This window comes from Talpa occidentalis, unplaced genomic scaffold (assembly GCF_014898055.3).
Source record: "Talpa occidentalis isolate TD23 unplaced genomic scaffold, MPIMG_talOcc4v2.1 talOcc4.10, whole genome shotgun sequence".
NCBI classification, from domain to species: Eukaryota; Metazoa; Chordata; class Mammalia; order Eulipotyphla; family Talpidae; genus Talpa; species Talpa occidentalis.
The window spans coordinates 83,557,544-83,580,866 of record NW_023600993.1 but is presented as its reverse complement, the minus strand read 5'-3'; the positions used below and the strand labels follow the sequence as shown (position 1 = coordinate 83,580,866).

Sequence of the window (23,323 nt, the reverse complement as noted above, 5' to 3'; positions counted from 1 at the left end):
GTAGAGGTCTTGCATTATTGTCCACCACAAATTGTTTAAACAGTGGGTTCAGATTCCCCTATTTCTATAAAGAGAGGGATACTACTAATTTTCATTCAGAGCAAATTTCTGACTCTTAATTGTTTGATATTTAGGAAATAGCATTTTGTACCCCCATTTTGAGGGCTCTTATATGAGCTTCTTGGTGCTTTGTCAAGAATTCCTAATTTATTATAAGGTTATAAAAGGTTTCTTTTGACTTTTTCCATTTCCTTAATAGAATTGAACAGATATTTTCTTCCGTTAATGTGAAAGTTCCAATTATAAAAATTTACCCCCTTTTAAGCTAGATAACTTGGAATGTTCAGCCGTATTCAATGTGTGTCTCCCCACCCCCATACACACATCTACACTGTTAGATCTTGGTACAAATGCACTCTTCACATTAATAATTACGCTGTGTGTTTTCATAATTTATCATAATGATAGCATTATTGCTTATTATAGAAGTCCCCTTTTCCCCCCCACCCCCACCCCAAAGTCTAATTGAGGTCGAGACAGACCATAAATGCGATAATATAGATTGCATGCTAAGAGGAAATGGAGTTGGTTTCATAGTGGAGTTTTAATTTAGGATTCGTTCTGGTGATGTAGCCTCTTCCTATGGTACATTACTTTGAGCCCAATATAACTACATGTTCCCACAGCCCCTCATTATAGCTACAGCTTCTCACTGCTTTTTAATTAAAAAAAAAGAGAGAGAGGAGAGAGAGAGGGAGAGAGAGAAAAATGAAACCTAAAGCTTAGGTTGGATATTGTCTGGGTATGCAGGGAGTATCCTAGGCAGATTGCTTAGTTAATGTTTTAACTCTTTCAAAGCTCTCATGCAGATGTCTGAACTTCTATTTCCAGGGGGATGGATGGAGCATATGTATTTATATTCATCCATCACACACATAGAAACAGACACACACAGACAGACAGACAGACAGACACTCACACATTGCACATACCAGGCTTGAAGGGTTTTGGAAAATAAAGGCATCTTATATATGTAATCTTGAAGCTTACTATAAGCTTTGAGCAAGTGGGAATCCTTTCTATATCCTAGAAGGTCTACCAGCTGTGTTGCTGGATGGTGGCAAATGCTTAGTGAGCATTTATACTACTCAACACCTATCGGGAGTAAGGCAGGGAATGTACAAGATTGTACAAATCCTTAAAGGCTGGTGTTCTGGTATATCAGAAGTTAAGAGTTAATCTTTTTTTTCTCTAGTCCTGTGGGCAGCAGAAGTTAAGAAATTACTTTATTAAGAACAGTTTCTTTTGTTATTCCTTCATCCTGAAGGAGTCCAAACATCTTTCAGATACCAAAACAAATTAATTGACAAAGGTGACTGCTAAGACTGGCTTAAGCCTATTGGGATTGGTTGTGTAAGATCAAGGAGCGCTAGGACCCGAGCTGTTGACCTGTGACAGGCTGTGAGTGGTATTTTCCTTTCTAGATCCACCCTTTGGACTCTACAGTGAAATCACCTTGACCGCTTCTTCCCTACTTAGATATTTTTGCTTTGTTTTTAATAACTGATCACTCTCTCAGTGGTGAATAGAGGGTAATTACAACCTTGAAGTTTATTTCTGTGTCAAGGTGTTCACAATTTTTAGTGAGGATCTTTCATGAACAGTCAACATTTTAATTTTTTTTTTTTAAATTTATTTATTGATTTAGACAAGCACTGGGTACAGTCAGAAGCGCGGGAGGGTGAGAGAATTCACCAGAGCCAGAGCGGGGAGCAGAGCAGGCAGAAGGACGGAAGTACACTGCTGAGGGGAACAGCGGGCGGCAGGAGAGGTCTGCGCGCCATGTGGGACCCTCCTCCGGTGGCGGGGAGCAGCCGGGGATCGAACCGGCACTTCAGAGGCTGCGGGCAGCTTCGCAACCCAGCGCTCAACCACTGCGCCACCGGGGAGGCCCAACACTTTAATTTTATATGACTACATTTCATTCAACTTTGCTGGAAAGACAGTTCATTTTGGCTTTATCAGGAAAGAGCAATCTCAGACAAAAATCCCTGGACCTATGCTGTCCAATATGGTTGTCACTTGCCTCAGATGGTTGTTTGGGCACATGGAATAGGGCTAGTCTGTGTTGAGATACACTGGAGATGTAAAGTACGTACCAAATTCTGAGGACAATTTGGAAAAAAAGAGAGTGTAAAATAGGCATTAGTAATTTTTATATTGATTTCATATTTAAATATAATATTGTGGATATGTTAGGTTACATAAAATATATTGTTAAAATTAATTTCATTTGTTACTTATTTTAAAATTTAGCTGCTAAAATATTTAAAATTTCATCAATGTCTTGCGTCTTATTTTGATCAGACTATTGTCCTAGACTGTTAAACCCCTTGATAGCAAAAAAGTATCTTCTTATTTACATTTACATCCCCAGTTCCCAACACAATGCCTTTTGCATAATTGGCACTTAATAATTATTTGTTGAGGGGATAAATTCTAAGCTTTATTATTAAGAGTGGTCAGATTTCAGAAATGAGTAGAAACTTCTCTATTTCGAGTGTTAGCGTGTGAAGAAGGGACAGGTAACGGTTGAGAAGTAAAGAGCAGATGGTCTTAAAATTTTGCCTTGTGAGAGTAACATGTTGGAATGAAATATATCAAGACCTTTGGAAGGTTTATCCACTGTTCGGGAGAGGTAGGAACTGATAGGTTCGTAAATGAGTTCTGTGTGCTCTGCCACAGAGTTTCCACAAGAGGAGCCAAAGCTGAAAAGGAAAGAGAGTTGGAGAAACAGGTGAACCTAGAAGTTGCCCTCTTAGGCATGTTGTCCTTAGACCTTAATAAAGGTTAATAATAATAAAGCTACTCTTGTCTCAAGAATTGTACTGACCCTGTCTATCCCTGTACCCTACAGGAAACTTGGGGACTGCTCCTGGGGTAGCTGATTACGTGATGATTTAAGTCTTGGAATTCTCAATTTTTTGAATCAGTCATTTAACAAATAGTATTTTAACTTGGCCATAGCCTTGTATGGTTTAGGTTCTTGGGAGTGTGGCTTTCCTGAAAGTTCCTCATATCAGTTCTACCTAGGATCCTGGAATCTTGGTGGCTTAGCAAACTTCCCAGGATCAGGTTCAACTTTTAGAAGGCATCTGGCGTCTTTGCCAAGTGTTTGTTAAAGGATCTCAGGTATCCTATGTCTCTCTTTATAAAATAGAATGTTTCACTACTTCTATTCCCCAGACATGTGGTGAAGATTAAAAAGGATCTTTTAAGTTCTGAAAAAAGAAAAGTGCTATTTCAGTGGAAATTATTAGAGAGAAAAATGAAACTCCTCCCTAACCTCTAAATTTGTTTTGAAGAAACAGATTAGAAGATGTGTTCAAAGGGACGTTGTCATTGGTTGTTATTTTGCATTTCTTAACTGTGGCAGAATTTAGCTTTCTCCTTTTAATTGTAGTCCACTGCCTTTTCTTCTCTGCCCTCAGAGATAAACAATCCAGAAATCTTCTCTGGGGAGAACTAAGATCTCATGCCTTGGCTTGGCTGCTGCAGCAGGCTCATGCTAATCAGAATCACAGCATGACTTGTTTTATGAGCCTGAAAGAATTAGTACTCTGAGGGGACTGAAGTTCCTTACCTGCTGGGGACTACAGAGCTCTACTTTGAAGCCTGACCCCATTTAGGATCGGTCTACCTTTCCTTTCCTTCTCATGTGAAAACTACTACCTCTTTTTCTTAGCCTGTGGTTACTGACATGTTGATTTCTTCTTTTCTCCCTCCTTCCCCCCTTCCTACCCTCCTTCCTTCCCGCTCTCTCCTCTTTCTTTTCCTCCCCACCCCCTTTTTTCAGTAGGTTGTGAATATATGGAATTTTAATTATTCCAAAGAGATTAAAAATAGTAAGTGGTATCCCACAAACCAGATTGTCTAACATGAGTTTTCTAAGCGATGTCATGTGCTCATATTTACAGAAACACGTGGTATGTGGAACCAGCAGAGTATGTGAATACAAGGGCAATGACTTTCCAGTGCTGGGATAGTGGGGTTCAAATTGTAGTGTGGTTTATATGTCACAAGGTGAGATATATAAAGTACATAATAGAAATTTGTCTGTTACCACCAAACAAGTTAGCAGGCTGGCAGTTTAATGTGGCATTTTCTTCTGTTTGGTAGCAACATATCACATTGCTCCTTAGCACACTGTTGGTGTGTGCAGTTATGTTTTGTGTCGGGGAAGACAGAATCATGTGGATTATCTCACAGTGATAATTTTCTATCTTTGTTTAGTACTATGTAGAGTTCTTGCATTTTATTTATTTTTTTTTTTAAAGATTTATTTATTTATTTATACAAGCACTGGGTACAGTCAGAAGCTTGGGAGGGTGAGAGAATTCACCAGAGCCAGAGCGGGGAGCAGAGCAGGCAGAAGGACCGAAGTACACTGCTGAGGGGAGCAGCGGGCGGCAGGAGAGGTCTGCGCGCCATGTGGGACCCTCCTCTGGTGGCCGGGGAGCAGCCGGGGATCGAACCGGCGCTGCAGAGGCTGCGGGCAGTTTCGCAACCCAGAGCTCAACTGCTGCGCCACCGGGGAGGCCCCGAGTTCTTGCATTTTAAAAGCAACCGTTAGGTACAAGTTTTCAGTTATAAGATGAATAAGTTCTGGGGATCTAATGTATAGCGGGGTGACTATAGTTAACAATATTATATATTTAAAAGAGAATAGATTGTATACTTACTAAGAGAATTTAAATCTTCTCACCCCCCTCAAAAAAGAGTAGTTATATGAGGTGATTGGGGGTGTTTACTAATCTTATTGTGGCTTTCATTTTGCAATTTATTTTTTAAAGATTTATTATTTACTTTATAGATTTATTTATTTATTTATTTATTTATTTATTTATTTATTTATTTATTTATACATACAAGCACCGGGTACAGTCAGAAGTGTGGGAGGGTGAGAGAATTCACTAGAGCCAGAGCTAGAGGCTGCGGGCAGCTTTGCAGCCCAGCGCTCAACCGCTGCACCACCAGGGGAGGCCCTCATTTTGCAATTTATACCTGAATCAAATGGTCGCGTTGTATATCTTAAACTCACACAATGCTATATGTCAGTCAGATCAAACTAAACAACAACAACAACAAAACTGGCAACACTTCACATACAGAAGCAGTCTTTTAAAGTTCACAGAGGGAAGTGTTATAATCTCCATTTGTAGATGAAGAAACTAAGATTCAGCGGTTAGACAAGTCTAAAGTTGTACCACTAGCAACCTGAGCTGAATGGAGACATTGGACATTTTGGTGTCTGCTGCAGTGCCCTGTTCTATTCTAATTCAGTAGAAAGTAACTGTAAGAATGCCTCAGTGGGTTATAGTGTCAGGCAAAATGAGGTCCTAAGAGTAGGATGGAAAGAGCTCCTGAGGAGTCAGGAAATGCCAATTCTGATTTCTGTGCTGCTGGTGATACTGTGACCTTGGGTAACACTTGACCTCTGGGCCTCGCTCTGCTCTCCTGTAAAGGAATTTGGAGTGCAGTGGACCTTGTAAGTTACATGTGTAAGATTCTCTGAACTACTGGTATGTATGTGTAGTCTTTCTTAGACATAAATTAAAACCAGGTGCTGAGGGGTTGGTATTGGGGATTATATCCTAGCTGGTAAATTGAGCCAACCCAGTTGTCCCCACCTCATAGTGGCTTGGTTCCCTGTAATTTCTGTATATGCAGCCTTGTATAAAGTGGCAAAGCTTTGCTTATTCAATAAAATCCTGTACAAAGTAAGAAGCCCTTGTAGGTGTTTAATCATTCATTTATAGAATCACTGAGGGTCTGAAAAATAACCACTTAGAACTTTATTTTGTGGGAACTATTGTATGCTTTGGTGCTTTTCATTTGGGGAATTCTTAAAAGCTATTTGAATATCTGCTGTCTATGCTCTTCTACATCTTTTTTAGCTCTAAAATTGTGCTTGTTCTCTTAGCCCAACAGGGGCACAAAACGTCCTCGCGATGATGAAGAGGAGGAGCTCAAAATGCGTAGGAGACAAGCTGGTACTCGAGAACGTGGCCGTTATCGGGAAGAGGAAATGAATGTGGTAGAAGAAGCAGATGATGACAAAAAAAGGCTGCTGCAGATCATTGACAGAGAGGGTGAGGAGGAAGAAGAAGAGGTAAGGTGGCAGATGGGCTGGGAGTTGAGAGGCTGGCTCGGGTCCAGTGTAGGGGGAGTGTCATTTTGAACCAAATATTTATTTTCTCTGAATTTCCCACCTTCATCTATAAAGTGGGGTTAAGAATACCCATTTCACAGTGTTGTCATGAAGTTCAAGTAGGATATTAGAGTTGGGGAAGCATTTACAAATTATAAAGAACATTATAGATAAGAATTTTTAAATTTTTCTACATTGTATGTTTTAATCAACACCTTAGCACTGAACCTTGGAGCCTATGGGTTTTGCCTGAGGAGAGTCAGGAAGGCATCCTAGACCATTCTGAGACATACAGAAGGTGCTTATAGTTAAAAAAACAAAAGAGACAGAAAAGGCACTTACATATTTGAATAAGGTCTTTCTTGATTTATGATGGGGTTGTCCCGAGAAGCCCACTATAAATTGAAAATATTGTAAATCCAAATGCATTTAATACTCCTAACCCACAGAACATCATAGTTTTGCCTACTCTACCTTAAATGTGCTCAGAACACTTCCATTAGTCTACAGTTGAACAAAATCATCTAACACAGAGCCTATAATAATGTGTTGAGTATCTTGCATAATTTATTGAATACTGAACTGAAGATGATGAACAATCTGTGGAGTATGGACAGTTTACCCTTGTGATTGATCACATGGCTGCTTGCGAGCTGTGGCTCAATACTGCTGCTCAGCATCACAAGAGAGCATATTACTAGCCCAGGAAGACATCAAAAATCAAAATTCAAAGTATGATTTCTACTGAATGCAGCATCTTGCTTTTACAACATTGTAAAGTCAAAAACCCCAAGTCTATAACCATTGTAGCTGCCTAATTGTATAGTACTATATAGTCTTTGAAAGAGGTGTAGCATTTTATCAAATAAGTGGAAGGAGAGCTTTACAGGTAGTTGAAATAGCATTAGAAAACAACAAAGGTGGAAAGGTTCAAGGACAAGCTAAGGGATTAAGTATTTAGGTGTAACTGAAAAAAAAGCAAGTTAGGGAAGGAGATGCCTAAGGACATTCTGTTTGCTGTATCTCTGGATGCCTTAGGACCTTTGGACTCATTCTTGCCTCTGGACTTTTTTTTACTGTTGTGCCCTCTGGTGGGATGCTCTTCTCAATGCTTTATAGCTGATTTCTTCTCATTCAGTCTCAGTTCAAATGTTTCCTCCTCAGAGAAGTCTTTCCTACTTCCGAGGTAGCCCTTTAAGTCGTTCTCTTACTGCTTTATTCTGTATATTGTCCTCAAGCCCTTATTGTGATTTAGAATTCCTGTTTGATTGTTCTACCCATTTGTTACTCTCTTCAACCTTTTGCAAAAATAGGAACTGTCTCTGTTTTGTTCACAGCTCTATCTCTATTTATTGAAGGTAGGCCCTAATAAATATTTATTGAATGAATAAATGAATGAAGCTAAAAAGAATAGAGGTAAAACATCAGTTTAAAAATAAAATGACCTTACCTTTGTGTCTTTTAAATCCTTAAGTGTTAACTTGTATGTTATTTCACTCTGGCATTTTGTTCAGTATGAATTATGGAAATAGATTCTTAAGAACCAGCTGTTTTTTGGTTCCCTCAAAGACATGAAGCTAAGTTTGGATTTAAAAAATGAAGCTGGAGTGTGAATCTGAGGAGATAAAAAAAAAAATTGACTCATATTCCAAAAAAGTCTTTACTATGTTATGACAATAAATCTCTCCTCGTTTGGTTTCATACCTGTGCTAATTTGGAGGTCTGCCCCTAAAGGATGGTGACACTTTGGCGGGAGACAGTCCTGAATTTCCTCTCTGAGGGCAGCAGCCCTGTTGGGCTTAACCAAACAGTGTGTGTAGCACATCCTCCCTCCCTTTCTCCTTCCCTCCCTCTTCACTAGCTTCTGCTCAATCTGTTAGCCCTGCAGCAGCAGTTAATTGGCAGGTATAATTCCCATGTAGGGCAAGGCTGGTACTGGAGGATTAGGATAGTAGCTGTCATGGGTAAGTGGTTTCTAGCCTGGGAGACAGAAATGTAATGTGGGACCAGACCTTCTGTTAAGGGACAGGGAAAAAGAGATCGCTTTGTAAAAATGACACATGGAAGGCTACAAGTCCAGAAGTTATTTTCTCACTGCCACCAAAGTCCCATTTGATGAAAAACAAGTGATGTTTGCCCCTGTAACGTCACGTGAACCTGTAAAATATTATTGTCCTTTTTGTGCTACATCACTAGCATCCATCTTTCTGAAATCTCCCTCTGGTTTCTGACATTGAGCTATTGGAGATACTGCTGTGGCCAATGACTAAGACTGATAATTCAGTTTTCCCCCCAGGGTTGGAGAGAAATTAAAGGAGGTAAGGCCAAACCCTGGAGAGGCTAAGGCTTTGGGAATAGTATTAATACAAGTAGGGTTTTCCCTACAATGTGGGCAGGATGATGGCAAAGAGAAAGAAAAATAGGTCAGTTAAAAGTGATTTAGACCTTTCTAGAAATTTGGAATTTTTAATTAAATCCCATAGGTCTATTTGGAACATCATTTCTATTGCTAATAGTAGCAACAGCTTACATTAACATAGTGTCATATAGTTCATGAAACAGTTTCATATATGCATCAATTCTTTAAGTCAACTATGTGACCTTGAAAGATGCAGGTAATATTTTTACCCTCCCTCTCAGATTTCCTTCCTTCCTTCAACACATCTTCACTCAATGCTGCTGTGTGCCAGGCACTTTGATAGACTCTAAAGAATCAGAGGTGAACATATAGATGGGCCAGCAACAGGATTATTTGCCCTGGTTTGGAGTTGGAGAGATTATTTTGGCCATATCCTTTCAGACCTTCTTTATATAGGTGATGTGATGAATTTTGGGATTTTATTCTGATTGCCAAGTGGATGAATTCAGGAAAGACTTTTGAGGTGGAATCAACTGGACATGGTGAGGATTTGAGGATTATATTCCGCAGAATAACATTGCAGTGACTCAGCCAGGGCATTGACTTCCTTTGGTTTTACCATGTCAGGGAACCTCACTTTAAGCTGTGACACTGGTAAGGGAGGTAGGGGTTCAACAGAGTGTCTCGGGGGCCAGGAATCACTGATAAAAATCCAGGAAATATGTCATGCCTCAAATGAATTTATAGATATCTCTCATTTAAAACCCAGTATATGAAAGTTGAAATTTAATAAAATAATAGCTAACATTTTTGAGTACTTAAAAAATATGAGATGGTTCAGTGCTTTCCAAAAGGATCTAGTTCAGGTTGTCTTAATAGTGTTTTCTTTATTACGTCTAGGTGTGAGTTATGGTCAGTGACTACAGAGCTACGAAGTAGGAGTTGGGCAAGTGCTACAGAGGCAGAGAGCGTTGTAGCACATTAAACTGGAAATTAAATCCAGGAGAAAACATTTCTCAAATTTTAGTGTAGATTTTTCTTTTTTGGTGGGGGCGGGGAGAAGGAATGATTCAGTTTTCAAAAATTCTTGTTTTTTACCTTTGTAAATATTATTCCAGAGCATGAAGTAAGCAAACTCTATATGGTCTACTTGTTTTTTATGCTTCCTCTGAGGGAGTGTTTTAAATTACTGATGTTGTATTACAGTACACTTGTCTGATTGCATTCTCAGCAGCTAGTGAGGACCAGATACATTTTGCATTTTGTAAGAAATGCAAAACAGTGACTGTTGCTAATTATCAACCTCTTATCTCACAGGCCATACAAAAATAGGTGGTAGGGTTTGATTTGACCTGTAGATTGTTGACTCCTGGTATGGAGAAATGATTAACGTCCACTGTCACTTACCCAGGGTTTGACCTTGAACAAGATCGTTTAAAACTCTGAGTGTTATTTTACCTGTACAACAGAGGAGGACAGGATAAGCTAAGCATTAAAATAACATTATTGCTTACTCCATACCAAAGAGTATGCTCAAGAACTATTTGTGAAAGAGTGAGTTTTTAACATTTTAAGTTGAATTTCCTGTGCTAGATGTGAGACACTCAGTGATGAAAAGTAGCAAGTGATATGGGCACTTAAACCTCATTCTGGCACGTGCGTGCGTGCGTGTGTGGGTGTGTGTGTGTGTTTTAGGGGATGATACAGTATGTATTCTTCATTTAACCCAGAAAGGTGAGTGGCAGAATGGCATGTGAGAGTTACAGAAAAGAATTAGTTCACAGTGAGTAAGAAGTTCCCTTTAGTCTGAAATTGTTGCATTTGTCCCTTTGTACAGGAGGAACCACTGGATGAAAGCTCGGTGAAAAAAATGATCCTTACATTTGAAAAAAGATCATACAAAAACCAAGAATTGAGGATCAAGTTTCCAGACAATCCAGAGAAGTAAGGAGCTCTTTTGCTGTTAGACTTTCTCCTCTGCTGTTTTATCTGCAATATTTATTTTGTGGAGGTTTTTTTGTTTGTTTGTTTGTTTTGTCTGATTTTTTTCTCATTTGGTTCAGTAGTCTCAGAATGATGCACATGTTCAGGCAGTCACTGGAAGTACTGACACTACTGCTCAAAGTTAGTGGTACTCAAGGGTGCAAAACAGGGTCAGCAAGGGAAAAAGACACATCAGCCAGAGTTTGGGGAAATATATATATAGGCTTCTTATGTTTTCTCCCATTTCTGTGGAAGAGTCATGCAGACATTCTCCTTTCTCCAGCAGTGAAATACATCACCACGTGTGCAGTGTTTCTGTCTAGGGATGCCCATTTGAGAGCCTGAGTATAGGGTATTTTTTTGAGACAGACCGTGTAGGTATTCTCTGCCAGCAACAGCTATCAGAATTCTAGATTTCTAAGAAAGAAAATAGATGTTCAGTCCCCCAGGTGGGCCACCATGTTATATAGACAACGTTTCAAAAACCCAAGTTCCCAGATGCCACCCTAAGACTAGGCCCTTTGAAAGATCAGCCTGTTATATTAACTCTGTTCTGCATTATTCTTCTCAAGGCCCAAAGAAAACTGACCGAGGCTGTCATTAGTCATAACTCTACTGTTGAGAAAATGCAGACTCTGGGGTTTGACAAATATGGAGTGACTCCCACATGACCTTAATAAGTTATTTCTCCTTTTTTAATCTCAGGTGCACTCTATTTGTATTAAAAAAAAAATAACGTCTCATTCACAGGGTGTTGTGAAGAGTAAATGAAAATAATGACAAGGGTTTAGCACAGTATCTGACTCACAGTAAGTGCTTATGAAATACTGGTTAATATGATTTATTACTAGTTGAGCCCTTTATTACACTGTGAAGTGCTATAATAAGGTATTTGGTACCATTCTGTCAGTCTTGAATCCAAACTGAAGGGATTTTCATATTTATACAGGTTTTAATGTTCTAAATCTCTTTTCCCTCCATGCCTTTCTCCCTCCCAGGACATATACTTTTAATGAATCTTAATATGCCCAAGGCCCCTAGGCAATTAAGAGTTGAATAGTATAGTCTTTGCACTCACGTTTATAGATTACTAGGGAGATCTGACTGTAAATGCATGGAAGAAGGAAATAAACTTGAAAAAAGATAAAAGCAGAAAATTGTGGGAGCATAGAGGTAAAACAGTGAGTGCCACATTGGGGACAACTGAGGGCTTCACAGAGAGGTATTTGAACTGGGTTTTGAAGAATTATTTTGATTTTAGTAGGCAGAAAAGAACATGGAGAGAAGTGCCAACCAAGGTGACTAGAATGACAAAGACACAGAGATATCAGAGTGCATAGAGTCCTCGTGGCAATCTGATGAGGCCAGAGTGGTCCATTCAGTTCTCTCCGGACTATAGAAGAGGAAGCAGAGAGAGGAAAATCTGGTTGCTCAACCTATTGCCACAGCCCCCTTTGACTATAGGAATAGTTAGATTGGAGCTCAGCTTCCCAGCCCCAGAGTCCTGTCAGGTTTTATGTTGACTGCCACCATACTGTCCTGCTGACTGTGTTGGGGGGCCACCGGGGGTGGGGGGTTGTGGGAGTGGGTTTGATTACACAAGTAACATGAATAGATTGTCTTGTAGAAAGTGTACATGTACTAATATGAAAAGATGTTATGTGACCAAGAATATCAAAGTGCAGAATATGTATTGTATAATTTACATACATATGCATAAGTGGGGTGGAAAAAATTAAAGTTCTCCTTAACTGCACTGACTGTCTTTCCATTCTGCTACCTAGAGAGAGATAGCCCCTGTGGACACTTTGTGAGAGTCCTTTTAGATTGTTCTCTGTATACTTATTTACAGATATATGTAATTTGTTCTCCCCTACCCGCCCTCCCCGCAACATCAATCATGCTGTACATGTTCTGCAGTTTGATTTTTTTTGGTTACATAATAGGAGTTCTTTCCCTGTTAGTACATGCATGTTTAGCTTATTTTATGTGACTGGTGCTTAGTATTTTATTATTTGGAAATAAGGTGATTTATTTATTATTTTTCTACTGATGGACATTTGGTTATTTTAAATATTGGCTTTTATGAACAGTGCTGCAGTAAACCTCCATGTACTGTGTCTTCACGTACATGTATTTCTGTAAGATAAACACCTTGATGTTGAGTTCCCACATTGAAGGCTATGTACATTTTAAACTTTTATAGCTACAGCCAAATTCCCCACTGTATTCTTTTATTTTCCCACCAGCAGGTCTCTTCTCCACAATGCAATGAATCAGCCTTTCACATCTTTACCATTTGTTTCATTGTTATTTCTTTATTCAGTGGTCTTCCTGCATTAGATTCTGTGTACCTTTTAGGAGTGGAACCATTTCTTGTTTGTCTCTCTACTATCTGCCATACTGTAGGTGCTCCTTAAACATGAGAGATCTTATATAGTTGATACCATTTTTGTTACCTCTCCATTGCTTAGAACCTAAGGATACATTATGAGGAAGCTGAACTGAAGGTTGATAACATGGGAAATTTAAGAAGTTCAGTTTGCTTCTTGGAATCTCATTTTTGTCTGCCTGATTGTGTATACAGCTGTCAATTTAGAGTAGTAAGTTTCTGTGGGTTATGTTTACCATTCACATCTTCAGTATTGTAGACGATTTAGTGTTATAATTCATAAACTGGCTTTAAGAAAAGGTTATTTTAAAAATTCAAAAGTATTCCATTTCAGACAAAACTTATATACATTTTTGTTTTTAAATATGAATGTTTGATTTTTGAAATTATGCACAAACATTTTTTTCCCCCCATGCAGAAGCAGTTTAGGAAACTACACTGTATTTTAACCTTGAGTTCTTGAATTCTTACTGGTGCAGTGTCCTTTATAATTCTCTAGACCAGCAAGGTGCAATTAAGATAAAAATTGCTAAAGCATGTTTGAATGAAACTTTCAGGTTAAGATCAGAAACATTCAAATTTATTTTCTCTTGTATGCAATTGTCATTTTGATTGCATACCCAAACATGCCTCTCTTCATTTGGCTGCATTTCAGATTCAATTGACAATTCTCCTTATGCAGCTTCTACTTTGCACTGTGTGATCTTTCTTCCAAACATCACACTGAGTAACGTGTGCTATTTCCCCAGTAAATTCTTTTTAGTTCTCTTTCATTTTTGCAGGGGTAGAATTTTTTGGTTTAGTGGTTCCCAAACTTTTTAGTCCCAGGACCCCTTTGCACTCTTTAATTATTGAGTACCAGAAGTGCTTATCTTAGAAAGCACAAGAATGCAAATGCATACAGTTCATTAGCCATGAGGACAAGGACACTGTCATATCTTAATTCTTCATAGTCCTCTGGAAAACTCCACCCTGTACTCCTGAGAGAATGAGAGTGAAGAAGGTAATAATGCCTTAGAATTATTATGAAGATAGTTTTGATGTTTATGGGCCCCTGAAAGGATTTCTGACCATCTCCTACCCCCAACTTGGGGCCCTAGGGGCCACACTTTGAGAGCTACTTATTTAGTTGGATGGAAGGGAAAGATGTTTCCTGTGTGGTTAGAGCTGTTTTGTAATTGCAGGAGGAATCATCAATTTCACTTGCTTTTCCAGTATTTTTGAACTTTGCCAGTCATTTGCAAATATTCACTCTTATGGTGAAAGGAGAATATCCTGCTGGTTTGAAGCAAATGTACATGGTCAGGCTAGCAAAATTTCCTGGCATACCAGATGGAATCGATGACCCCATCTCTGCCTGGGTTACTGTTTTAATATGTTGCTCTATTGCTTTCCCATTGACCTCTAACTTGATCTTTTCCCCCAGCTGTGAGTCGTCTGTTGCTGAAGGTATGCTACTCCCTGAACAGCCCTCCGCAAATACTGTAGTGCTTGCTTTAAATGAGTAAGCTTGTTCTTTTCAGCAAAAAAGAGAATTGTTATATCATAACACACTTGAGGGTACCTAGATTTGTTGAGCACCTAATATGTGCCAACTATTGTTAGGTGCTTTATGTTTATTATCCCTTTAATCCTCACTCTAATTTAGCTAAGGAGATAAGGAAATTGAGGTTGGAGATAGGTTAGTAACTATTCTCTGTCTCCCTTGACTAGGTTGGGAGCCTGTGTTCCAGTGGCATCAGGCGTTCTTACAATTAGTTGTATGTGATAGATTGTTCATATTTGTGGTAAACTAGAAACTCCATGGGGGCAGCAACTGGAATTTTTGTCTTTATGTCCTCAGTATCTCTAGCATAGTGACTGGCATACAGAATATGTCCAATAAAAGCTCGTTGACATACTTCTCATGGTCACACAGCCAGTTAGTAGTGTGACTGGGACATGACACAGGTTAATTTCATTCCTGAGCCCAGACATTTCTCACTATATTGCATTACTCGTGTACCACTGGGGCTCAGTGGTATTTTTGTGATGTTTGCTTGCTCAAAGATCAAAAAATAACAATGAAATGAAATAGTTGATCTAAACAGGCCTAATCATAGCCCTGAAGGACACCACCAGAAACTTCTCTCCAGTCTGACCTTTATCCATTGATTATCACCTTATCCCCAAAATCTTTTCCTTGTATTCAACATGATTTTGTTTATTAGTATTTAGTGCCTAGTTTCCTTTACCAGTTCTTCCATGTGAACTGTAAAATTGTTTTGTCCATTTATTCCCCGGAAATCGGATTTTTTTTTTTAAGTACCCATGTAAGGCAAATATGCCTTACAGGTTTGCTGAATCCATTCGGCTTAGAGATTATATAGATTGACTGCCTTTTGATATATCTGGATTCTGCACCAGCTATTCAGTATGATTCTGAATGGCTCCATACTTTAGATGATGGGGAACAAGTTATTTAAAAAGGTACCCTAGTTGTAAGTTTAGTGGAAGGGGGTTTAATAAAATGGATGGGATGGGGAGGATCTTGGTAAAATAATCTTAAAATTTGTTGAAATAACAAGCAGGTGAGTATAAATAAGGAAACAGTGAAAAAGAAAAACCAGGGAGTGTTTTACAGCAATAGATATATACTGTATGTATACTGTAGATACAAATGTAGGACATTATTGCATACAATATATACTGTAATAATATGGAAATGTGGTTCTGGCTCAGGAATTTGTAGACAAATCAATAAAATGAAGTGAAAAAACCCATAAACAGGTTAGACTACACATTAAAATTCAGAATATGATAGAGTTGGCATTTTTTTCAAATCTGGAAAAAGGGTAGATTATGGTACAGGGCAATTGGCCAAACATTACAGAGGATAAAATTAGTTTTTTTTTCCCTGTAGGCTAAAATAAATTTCAGATTGTTTATTTGTAGGCATTAAAAAATGTACAAACATAAAAATATACCATCAATATGTCTGATGTTACCATAGAAAAAATTTTGCTCAGGATACATGTAAAATAGAATTCATAGAGGCAGAAATTTGAGTACTTGAACCTCTAAAAACTATTATGCTAAAAAGCACATGTACAACCTAAGAGGCAGATTTATTTTTCTGGTTTATGTTTTTGCAACGCAGAAATTCATTTTCCTATTATATAGAGTACTTACAATCAATAAATAAGATGAGCACCCTGATTCAAAAAAATGTACAAAGAGGAAATAGAAATATCTGGTAAACATTAACCAAATATACATTTTACTATCAAAAATGCTTATTTTCCATTTCAGATTGGAGGATTTTTTTTTTTTTTAAGATTTATTTATTTATTTATCTATTTATTTATACAAGCACTGGGTACAGTCAGAAGTGCGGGAGGATGAGAGAATTCACCAGAGCAGGGAACAGAACAGGCAGACTGACGAAATACACTGCTGAGGGGAGCAACAGGCGGCAGGAGAGGTCTGCGCGCCATGTGGAACCCTCGCCCGGGGGCCTGGGATCGAACCGGCGCTCAGAGGCTGTGGGCAGCTTCCCAACCCAGTGCTCAACCGCTGCACCACTGGGGAGGCCCCTGGAGGAGATTTTAAACAGATAAGACTGGTTTTGAAAAAAGCAAGGGGAGAAAGTCTCTTCATACACTGTTGGTACATTTCTGGGAGGATAGATCAAAATGCATTAAGTTATGCATACTCTTTGACTTGACACTTCCTTTCCTGGGATTTTGTCCTAACACAATAATTATGAATTCATACATCTTAGTGTCATTTATTATAAGGGAAAAAACTGGAAACCACCTGAATGAGTCACAAAAGGGGATTGGTAAGATAAATTTATGATGCATTTATACAAGGAAACACCATGTAGCTTTTTATAATATATTATTTAGAGCAGGAATTTCAGATAGGCTTCATCTCCTGTACTCCTGTACTCCTGATTAATCGGTAGTCTTCTTTGAACACTGTTGAGAAGAACTCTGAAGCCATGTCTGAGTTCAGCAGGGAGGGTGTGCTGTGCTCAGTGAAGGATAGTTTCCTCGGGAGATGGAGAAGGACTGACAGCAGGGTCAGACAATGGCTTTTCCTCTTGTGGAAGAATATTTAATGATGGGGAAAAATTCTTTAGCCTATGTTAACAACAACAGCAAAAACTGAGTATAGAACCGTATTCTATATAGGCTACTTTGGAGTGGGGGGACGCAGGGAAAGCTATGAATTGAGAAAGATATAAACACACCAGCGTATTGTCAGCAGTTTTATCTAGTTAATAGGGTAAACAATGGGTAATTTCTGTTTACTTTTTGAGGACTATTTTTTTCTTAGTTTTCTGTAAAAAGCGGTGTTTTATAGTCAGAAAGAAATTTATGTCATGATTAAAACTGGCAATAGAGAAAACAATAGTAAGGGATATTTAAAACATGGGCATGTTTTAAAGAATTATCATCTTTAATTTTTTTAGTCTTTATAGTCTAAAGTCTACATTTTTATAGACTTTATTTTTTTACAAAGCACAGATTTTGTTCCTTAGAGAATCCAAATTTCTAGAGAGGTGTTATTTGCTTAGCCCCTCAGCATCTGGAAGTCTATGAGTCTTACACGATATCATGAGTCCTTGCTTATGTTCCTTTTCTTTGTGGCCTTCATTCACTTAAGCAGGCATCTGTAGAAATCAGAGACAAAAGATATAATTCCTATATTTAAGAAGCTGAGAAGAGAAGATAGTCATATTAAAATAACAGTAACAGTAGTAAAAAAAAAAGAGAGAGAGGAAACATACAGTGCTGTTTATATGCCAGACATTAATTTTAAAAATACATATTTTATATGTATTCATTTATTTTTTTACAGTGACCCTTATTATCCCATTTTCAGATCAAGAGACTGAGGCATAGGGAAACTTAGTAGGTGACTAAGTCAGGTACAAACCTAGGCAGTCTGACTCTAAAGTCTGTTTATCCATTGTGTCCTCTCAGTACCTTTCACTCAGGTATTGAGTTGCTTTACTTGGATTATTAGCTCATTTTCTTCTCAAAACAAACTTTCCTGTCTTGTTCATCAAAGACTAGTGGGCATTTCTTACATGTCAGACACTGGGGGAGGGTATGCAGAGGGAGTGAAAGCAGTTTTGTTTTTTAGTGCCTGAGCATCCTATGTTAAAAAGTTAAGTGTGGAAATGTAAGGGAAGTGCCATTCTTTGTAAGATAGGATGGTGATTACAGGATCTAGCCAGAGGCTAGATCTGCTTTTTTTGGGGATCTACTCTCAATCAGCTCACAAGAGGGAGTATAGAGGAGGGGCAAGTGTTTGGGGATGGTAGCAGAATCTCAGTATCTTACTTTGGATAGGGGGAATAATTGGCCCTTGATCTGAAGTGGCAAGAGAAAACCTTTTTGGATTTCTAGAATAAATATCTTCAAGACAATGAGTGAATTGCCACATGTAGGGGGAATGGGAGCTAATCCACAGGACTGGTGGGCAGATCATTTAATGCTGCACAATGTTTTGGGCGCCTCTAAAAGGCTACTTGTGACTGCAAGAGTAAGGAGAATCCTGTAATGAGATCTAAATTCAAGATTGATTTTTGTAATGAGGAAATTGATTTCCCAAGGAAATTGTGTGGCAGTATGATGTTTAGATGAGTGTACTTCTTGGTTGGTCTGTTGTAGATACTTTGACAGATTGTCTCTGTCTGGATTGTGTTGCTATTTGCTCCTCAGTCCTGATAGTATCCCATTCCTTTCAATGATGCTGTCTTGTTTTCCACTCCTAGGTTTATGGAATCTGAACTGGACCTAAATGACATCATTCAGGAGATGCACGTGGTGGCCACCATGCCAGACCTGTACCACCTCCTGGTGGAGCTGAATGCTGTACAGTCTCTTCTTGGGTTGCTTGGACATGATAATACAGATATCCTTTCAGCTCTGTCTTTGATAGGCAGGCTGGCATGCTGGGGAAATACTGTTTACTCTCTTCTCCTGTCTGTGTCTGCCGTCTGCTGTCAGGTCTGGTGTTCTATTTCCATTCTAATTATCTCCCATCTTGAAGTACACACTACTCATTTGAAAATCTGGTTTTTATCTATTAATAAATGTTGGGCAATTCTTAATTGTCCTATTTGCTCTTATTAGCACTAGAATTCATTGTGATGTATTTGTTCATACATTAGTAGCATTAATTTTTCAGGATTTTGATTTGGATGCCCATTATGGAGGCAAGACCAGACAGGATTTGATTTTGTAGATCTAAACACCATTCTGCAAACAGATGGCCCATTGGAATTAAGACTACAGGTGGCAGTGAACTGTGGTGGAAACCATGTTGGAATGTCCAGAAAGAGATTTTACTATTTTTGTCCACTACTGTATTCTCAATTCCTTAAAAAAGATTGGTTGCACAATAACATTTAGTATTTGTTAAATGAACATTAGACTTGAATAGACATTCTAGGTTTGACTCCCACCTTCATTTCTTGTATGATTTGGTGTTCCTCCCACCATTAGTATTTTCATCTGCAAAAGCAGAATGAATGACCTTTGCTGATTAGTGTTATTGAGAAGCTTAAAGGAGTTCATGTAAGTGCTCAGTGGTTTCTGATATATAGTAGGCATTTAGTAAATGTTAGTTTTAACTGAATCTGAATCATGACTTCCAAATGGTATTGTCTTTGCTATCAGATGTACAACAGCTTTAAGTACCAAAGGTTTTTTGATGTGCCTGTGGTCAGGGTTATATTCATGAAAGTGAATTCTCTTCCAGTACTTGTTCTGTTTGAATCCAGACTTCCAAAGGTAAGAGACAAATGTAGTTAGTCTGCTTGAGTGATATTCATGGGGAATCTGCTGCTGTTTCATCTTATTTTCATCTTTTTGGTAATATCTCTCCTGAGAGCATGTCTGACTATGTTCTTTCCTGCCTGGTAATTCGCACAGAAATAAATCAGTGAATAATTTTAATGTAGGCTTCTTGAAGGGTGATCTTAAGCTATTTCTGTATTCCTGTAATGTTTGATGGTACTGAGAATTGCTTTCTCATTTCCCTGATCACCAGGTTCGGGTTCTGGGTGTACGAGAGCCTAGTCAATTAGCTTGTTTTTGGGTGAGCTTGGTATAGAGCCTTATAAATTGATTTAGTAGACATGCTTTGAGTGCTTATTATGTACTAGGCACTGTACTATGCCCCCAGGAACCATAGACTATACTGAATACTCAAGCAGCACCCATCAATAAACATATGTTGGGTATCTACCATATGATTAGTCCTAATCAAGGTACTAATTGGTCCTAACCGAGTTAGTAACTAAGAACTATTAAGAGTTGTAGTTGTGAGTTCACATTTTAATTAACCTATAGAGTGGTAGATATTCAAAATCCAAACAATCCTTAGAGATGACTTAATCCAGATTTATATAAATAAATAAATCTTTATTTATTTATATAAATAAATAAATCTTATATATTTAGTGACAAATCTGAGGTCCAAATGTTGGATGGCTAGCTGTTCAGGTTGAAACTGGCACTGCAAACCCCTGATTCCCATTCCATTGTCCATTCTAGCATATCTCCAGTCTTTTTCCTAGAGGATTTACTATATCCTTGACAGAGTTGCATAGTGTCCCATTACCCTAAATATTATCACAGGAGTCACCTATTTTGTTTCTGGAAACACTACTTACATTTTGTTTGTTTGTTTTTCTAACTCAAAATAATAGTAGCAGCTTTCTGAAGATATTGACATGCTGCTGATTCACCAACCTGGTTTCCTGCTGGGGAGAAGACTGGCACAGGAAGTGCTGTTCGACATCAGCATACTTGGGAAAGGCAAGGGCACAGATGTTCCAAGTTGTTAAGTTCTGGTCTCTAAAAAGGAAAAAAACAAGTCCCCCTAAAAATAACTTTGACACACAGCCATTTCCCTCCTGTTTTCTGAGAGCTAAACTGTTTTTTTCCCCTCTTGCATACCAGCCTTCACCTTACTGCCCTAATGATATTTTTAAAAATCTGATTTTTAATTATGCCCTACATCAAATGTAAAGTGCATTTGAAATTTTTTAATCACTTAATTTTAATTAGAGGCAGCAATTAGGCTAAATGTCATCCTCTTCAAAGTATAATTCTTTCTTGAAAGTGGTTTCAGGAAAGGGTAGGCCCTCTTGACTTGCATCTAACATACCCTCTATCGGTAAGAATGTTGATCTCCCAGCAGCATTGCACTCTGCTTCTTGTCTTATCTGTGATCTATAATGGAAATTTTTCTTCAGGAAATAGTTGTTAACAATTTACTGTTGTACAGCTGTAACTGCCCGAAACACCTTACCATGAATAAACAATTTCATGGCAGTCATGACTTAAATTTTTAATCTTTTTTAACTCTTCATTTATCAGCCAAGACAAAACGTGGCTGGTCATGTTCCCAGCAAGCACAGGTCATCTTTGCTTTGTCCTTCTTAGTGAAAACATAAACTATAAGGATTTTAATTGGATCAGAGGCTGGTTTGTTGTAACCTTAAGAGGCAGAGGATGTGAGAAAACAGCTTGTGCCTCGTCCTTTCAACCGTGAGAAGCAGCTTCAGAGTTTATTCTGGCGCTCTGCATCACTGCTGCTGGTGAGGGCTTGTCAGCGCTTCTGTGCCTCAGCTCCCCCCTTGAGAGCCTGGAGCCCAGCCATCAGTTGGCTGCTGTGTGAAATTCTGATCTGTGAAGAGCACCTCTGGGGGTGAGGGTTGGAGAAGGAGGGGTACATCCCTCACACAGTATTGAAGAGTCACTCTGAATGAATGCATTAGGAGCACAAAGTGGGATCCAACAGCTGCTACTTTTAGAAATATCGCTTTTAAAAACAATTTTCTTTTAAAATAAATCATTTAAACATGTTTAGAGCCCTTTTTGGTGAACCCTTTGGAGTGTTTCTACAGGAAAATAAAACTAAAGTTATATTTAAGGAGCGTTTCTTAAGGTATTACTAAGCAATATTGTGGCCCAGTTTAAGCTTAATTTACTCAGTTTGCCTAAAGAAACAAAGAGGAATAAAACAAGAAGATAAAACCCCAGATGGTGGCTGATCACCTCTTCTGCTAACACAAAATATTATCACAGCATCAATCCATACGTATCCTGTTTTCGTATGTCATTTGCTGTGTTCTCAGTTTGAGTGAGAAGTCAGGGCACCTTCCTGAAGTCCTTGTGGTAGACCATGACATTTACTAGGTTCCTCCTTTGTAGGATAAGCCCTGTTGGGTGATATTAGGGAAACAAGAAATAACTTCAGCTGAGCGCAGAATCATTCAAATTACCATGTGGTAAGAGCCCTTGGAGTGTTATGCTCAGGAAATGCCAGTGGAGTTCTGAGGTTTAGGTTATCTTTGGCTTGAGGCTGATTAGGGAATTGGGCATTGGAGATGGGTAAGCTTTTGATAGATGTGGAGATTAAAGTGCATTTCAAGTTTATTTCCATGGTCTCTCTACCTTGGCAATGAAAATTGCCATTCCTCACACGTTGGAAGCTAATGTGCTCTTGCCGGCCTATCATGTTGTCACTACAGACTTCAGGATATCACATCCATGACTTTATTGAAAAAAAAAAAAAATTACGACTTCATGTCCTATCATCCCCCGACTCCCGCCCCAGTACCTCCCCACCCAGTGCCTTATTCTTTAGTAAAAAATACTGTGTAATTTAAACCTAATTTATTCAAAATCTGCAGCCTCTTTACCCATATGTGATTCCAAAAAGTGAGGTCTCATAGTCATTTTGACTTAAGGTGTCAGTACAATGGTCTGCATACTAACATGCAGGTAGAGAGAGAATGGTTTTGTTAGTTACAAAGTAGATCATTGGTGCTAATGGGACAGCTCTTTTTGTCTGGGTTAATTTTAGGAAGTGGTGTTTAGCATTATTCTAAATTATTGCCTAGCTTTCTATTAATAGAGAGCCAGGAGAACTTACAAATTTGCCCTGTTGGATTTTGTGAAGAATTACTGTTGGAATTAGAAAATTAGGAGGAGATAGTGTTTTTTAGACCAGCAGGGATCAATTGAACTTGAGCAGTTGGGTCTGAGAATGCTAAAGTGGAACAAAGTGACTGTGACATGCCATATTATCCCAGGGGGTGTGTACAATAGTCAGGGGTGCCTCGTGTTAGAGCCCCAGTGTTAATGAGCAGGAATAGGGCTGGGAAGGGTTTGAGTCTCCTCAGGGCTTTCTTCTAATTGGACTGGGAAGGAGTTGGTTATTGCTCCACTGAGTTCCTGCAATCACTGTTTAACAAGACTTGTGTATCTTGAGCTGTTGTTTTTCTAGGAGCTATCCTCATGTAGATATTTTCAGAATGAAACTACATTGAAAAGAATTGACTTCTCATCAGTAGTCTTAAGTTCCT

General features: G+C 38.6%; 1 protein-coding gene across 3 annotated transcripts in view; it reads left to right on the top strand.

The window, feature by feature from the left end:
* Window positions 1-23,323, top strand: part of CTNNBL1 (catenin beta like 1) — a 289,982-nt gene that overhangs the window by 147,894 nt on the left and 118,765 nt on the right. For all 3 annotated transcript variants that reach the window (XM_054696621.1, XM_054696619.1, XM_054696613.1), the window contains 3 exons: window positions 5,984-6,172; window positions 10,408-10,514; window positions 18,716-18,857. In XM_054696621.1, coding sequence (XP_054552596.1) covers window positions 6,035-6,172; window positions 10,408-10,514; window positions 18,716-18,857 — 387 coding nt within the window. In that variant the 5' untranslated portion in view covers window positions 5,984-6,034. The remainder of the gene's footprint in view (window positions 1-5,983; window positions 6,173-10,407; window positions 10,515-18,715; window positions 18,858-23,323) is intronic.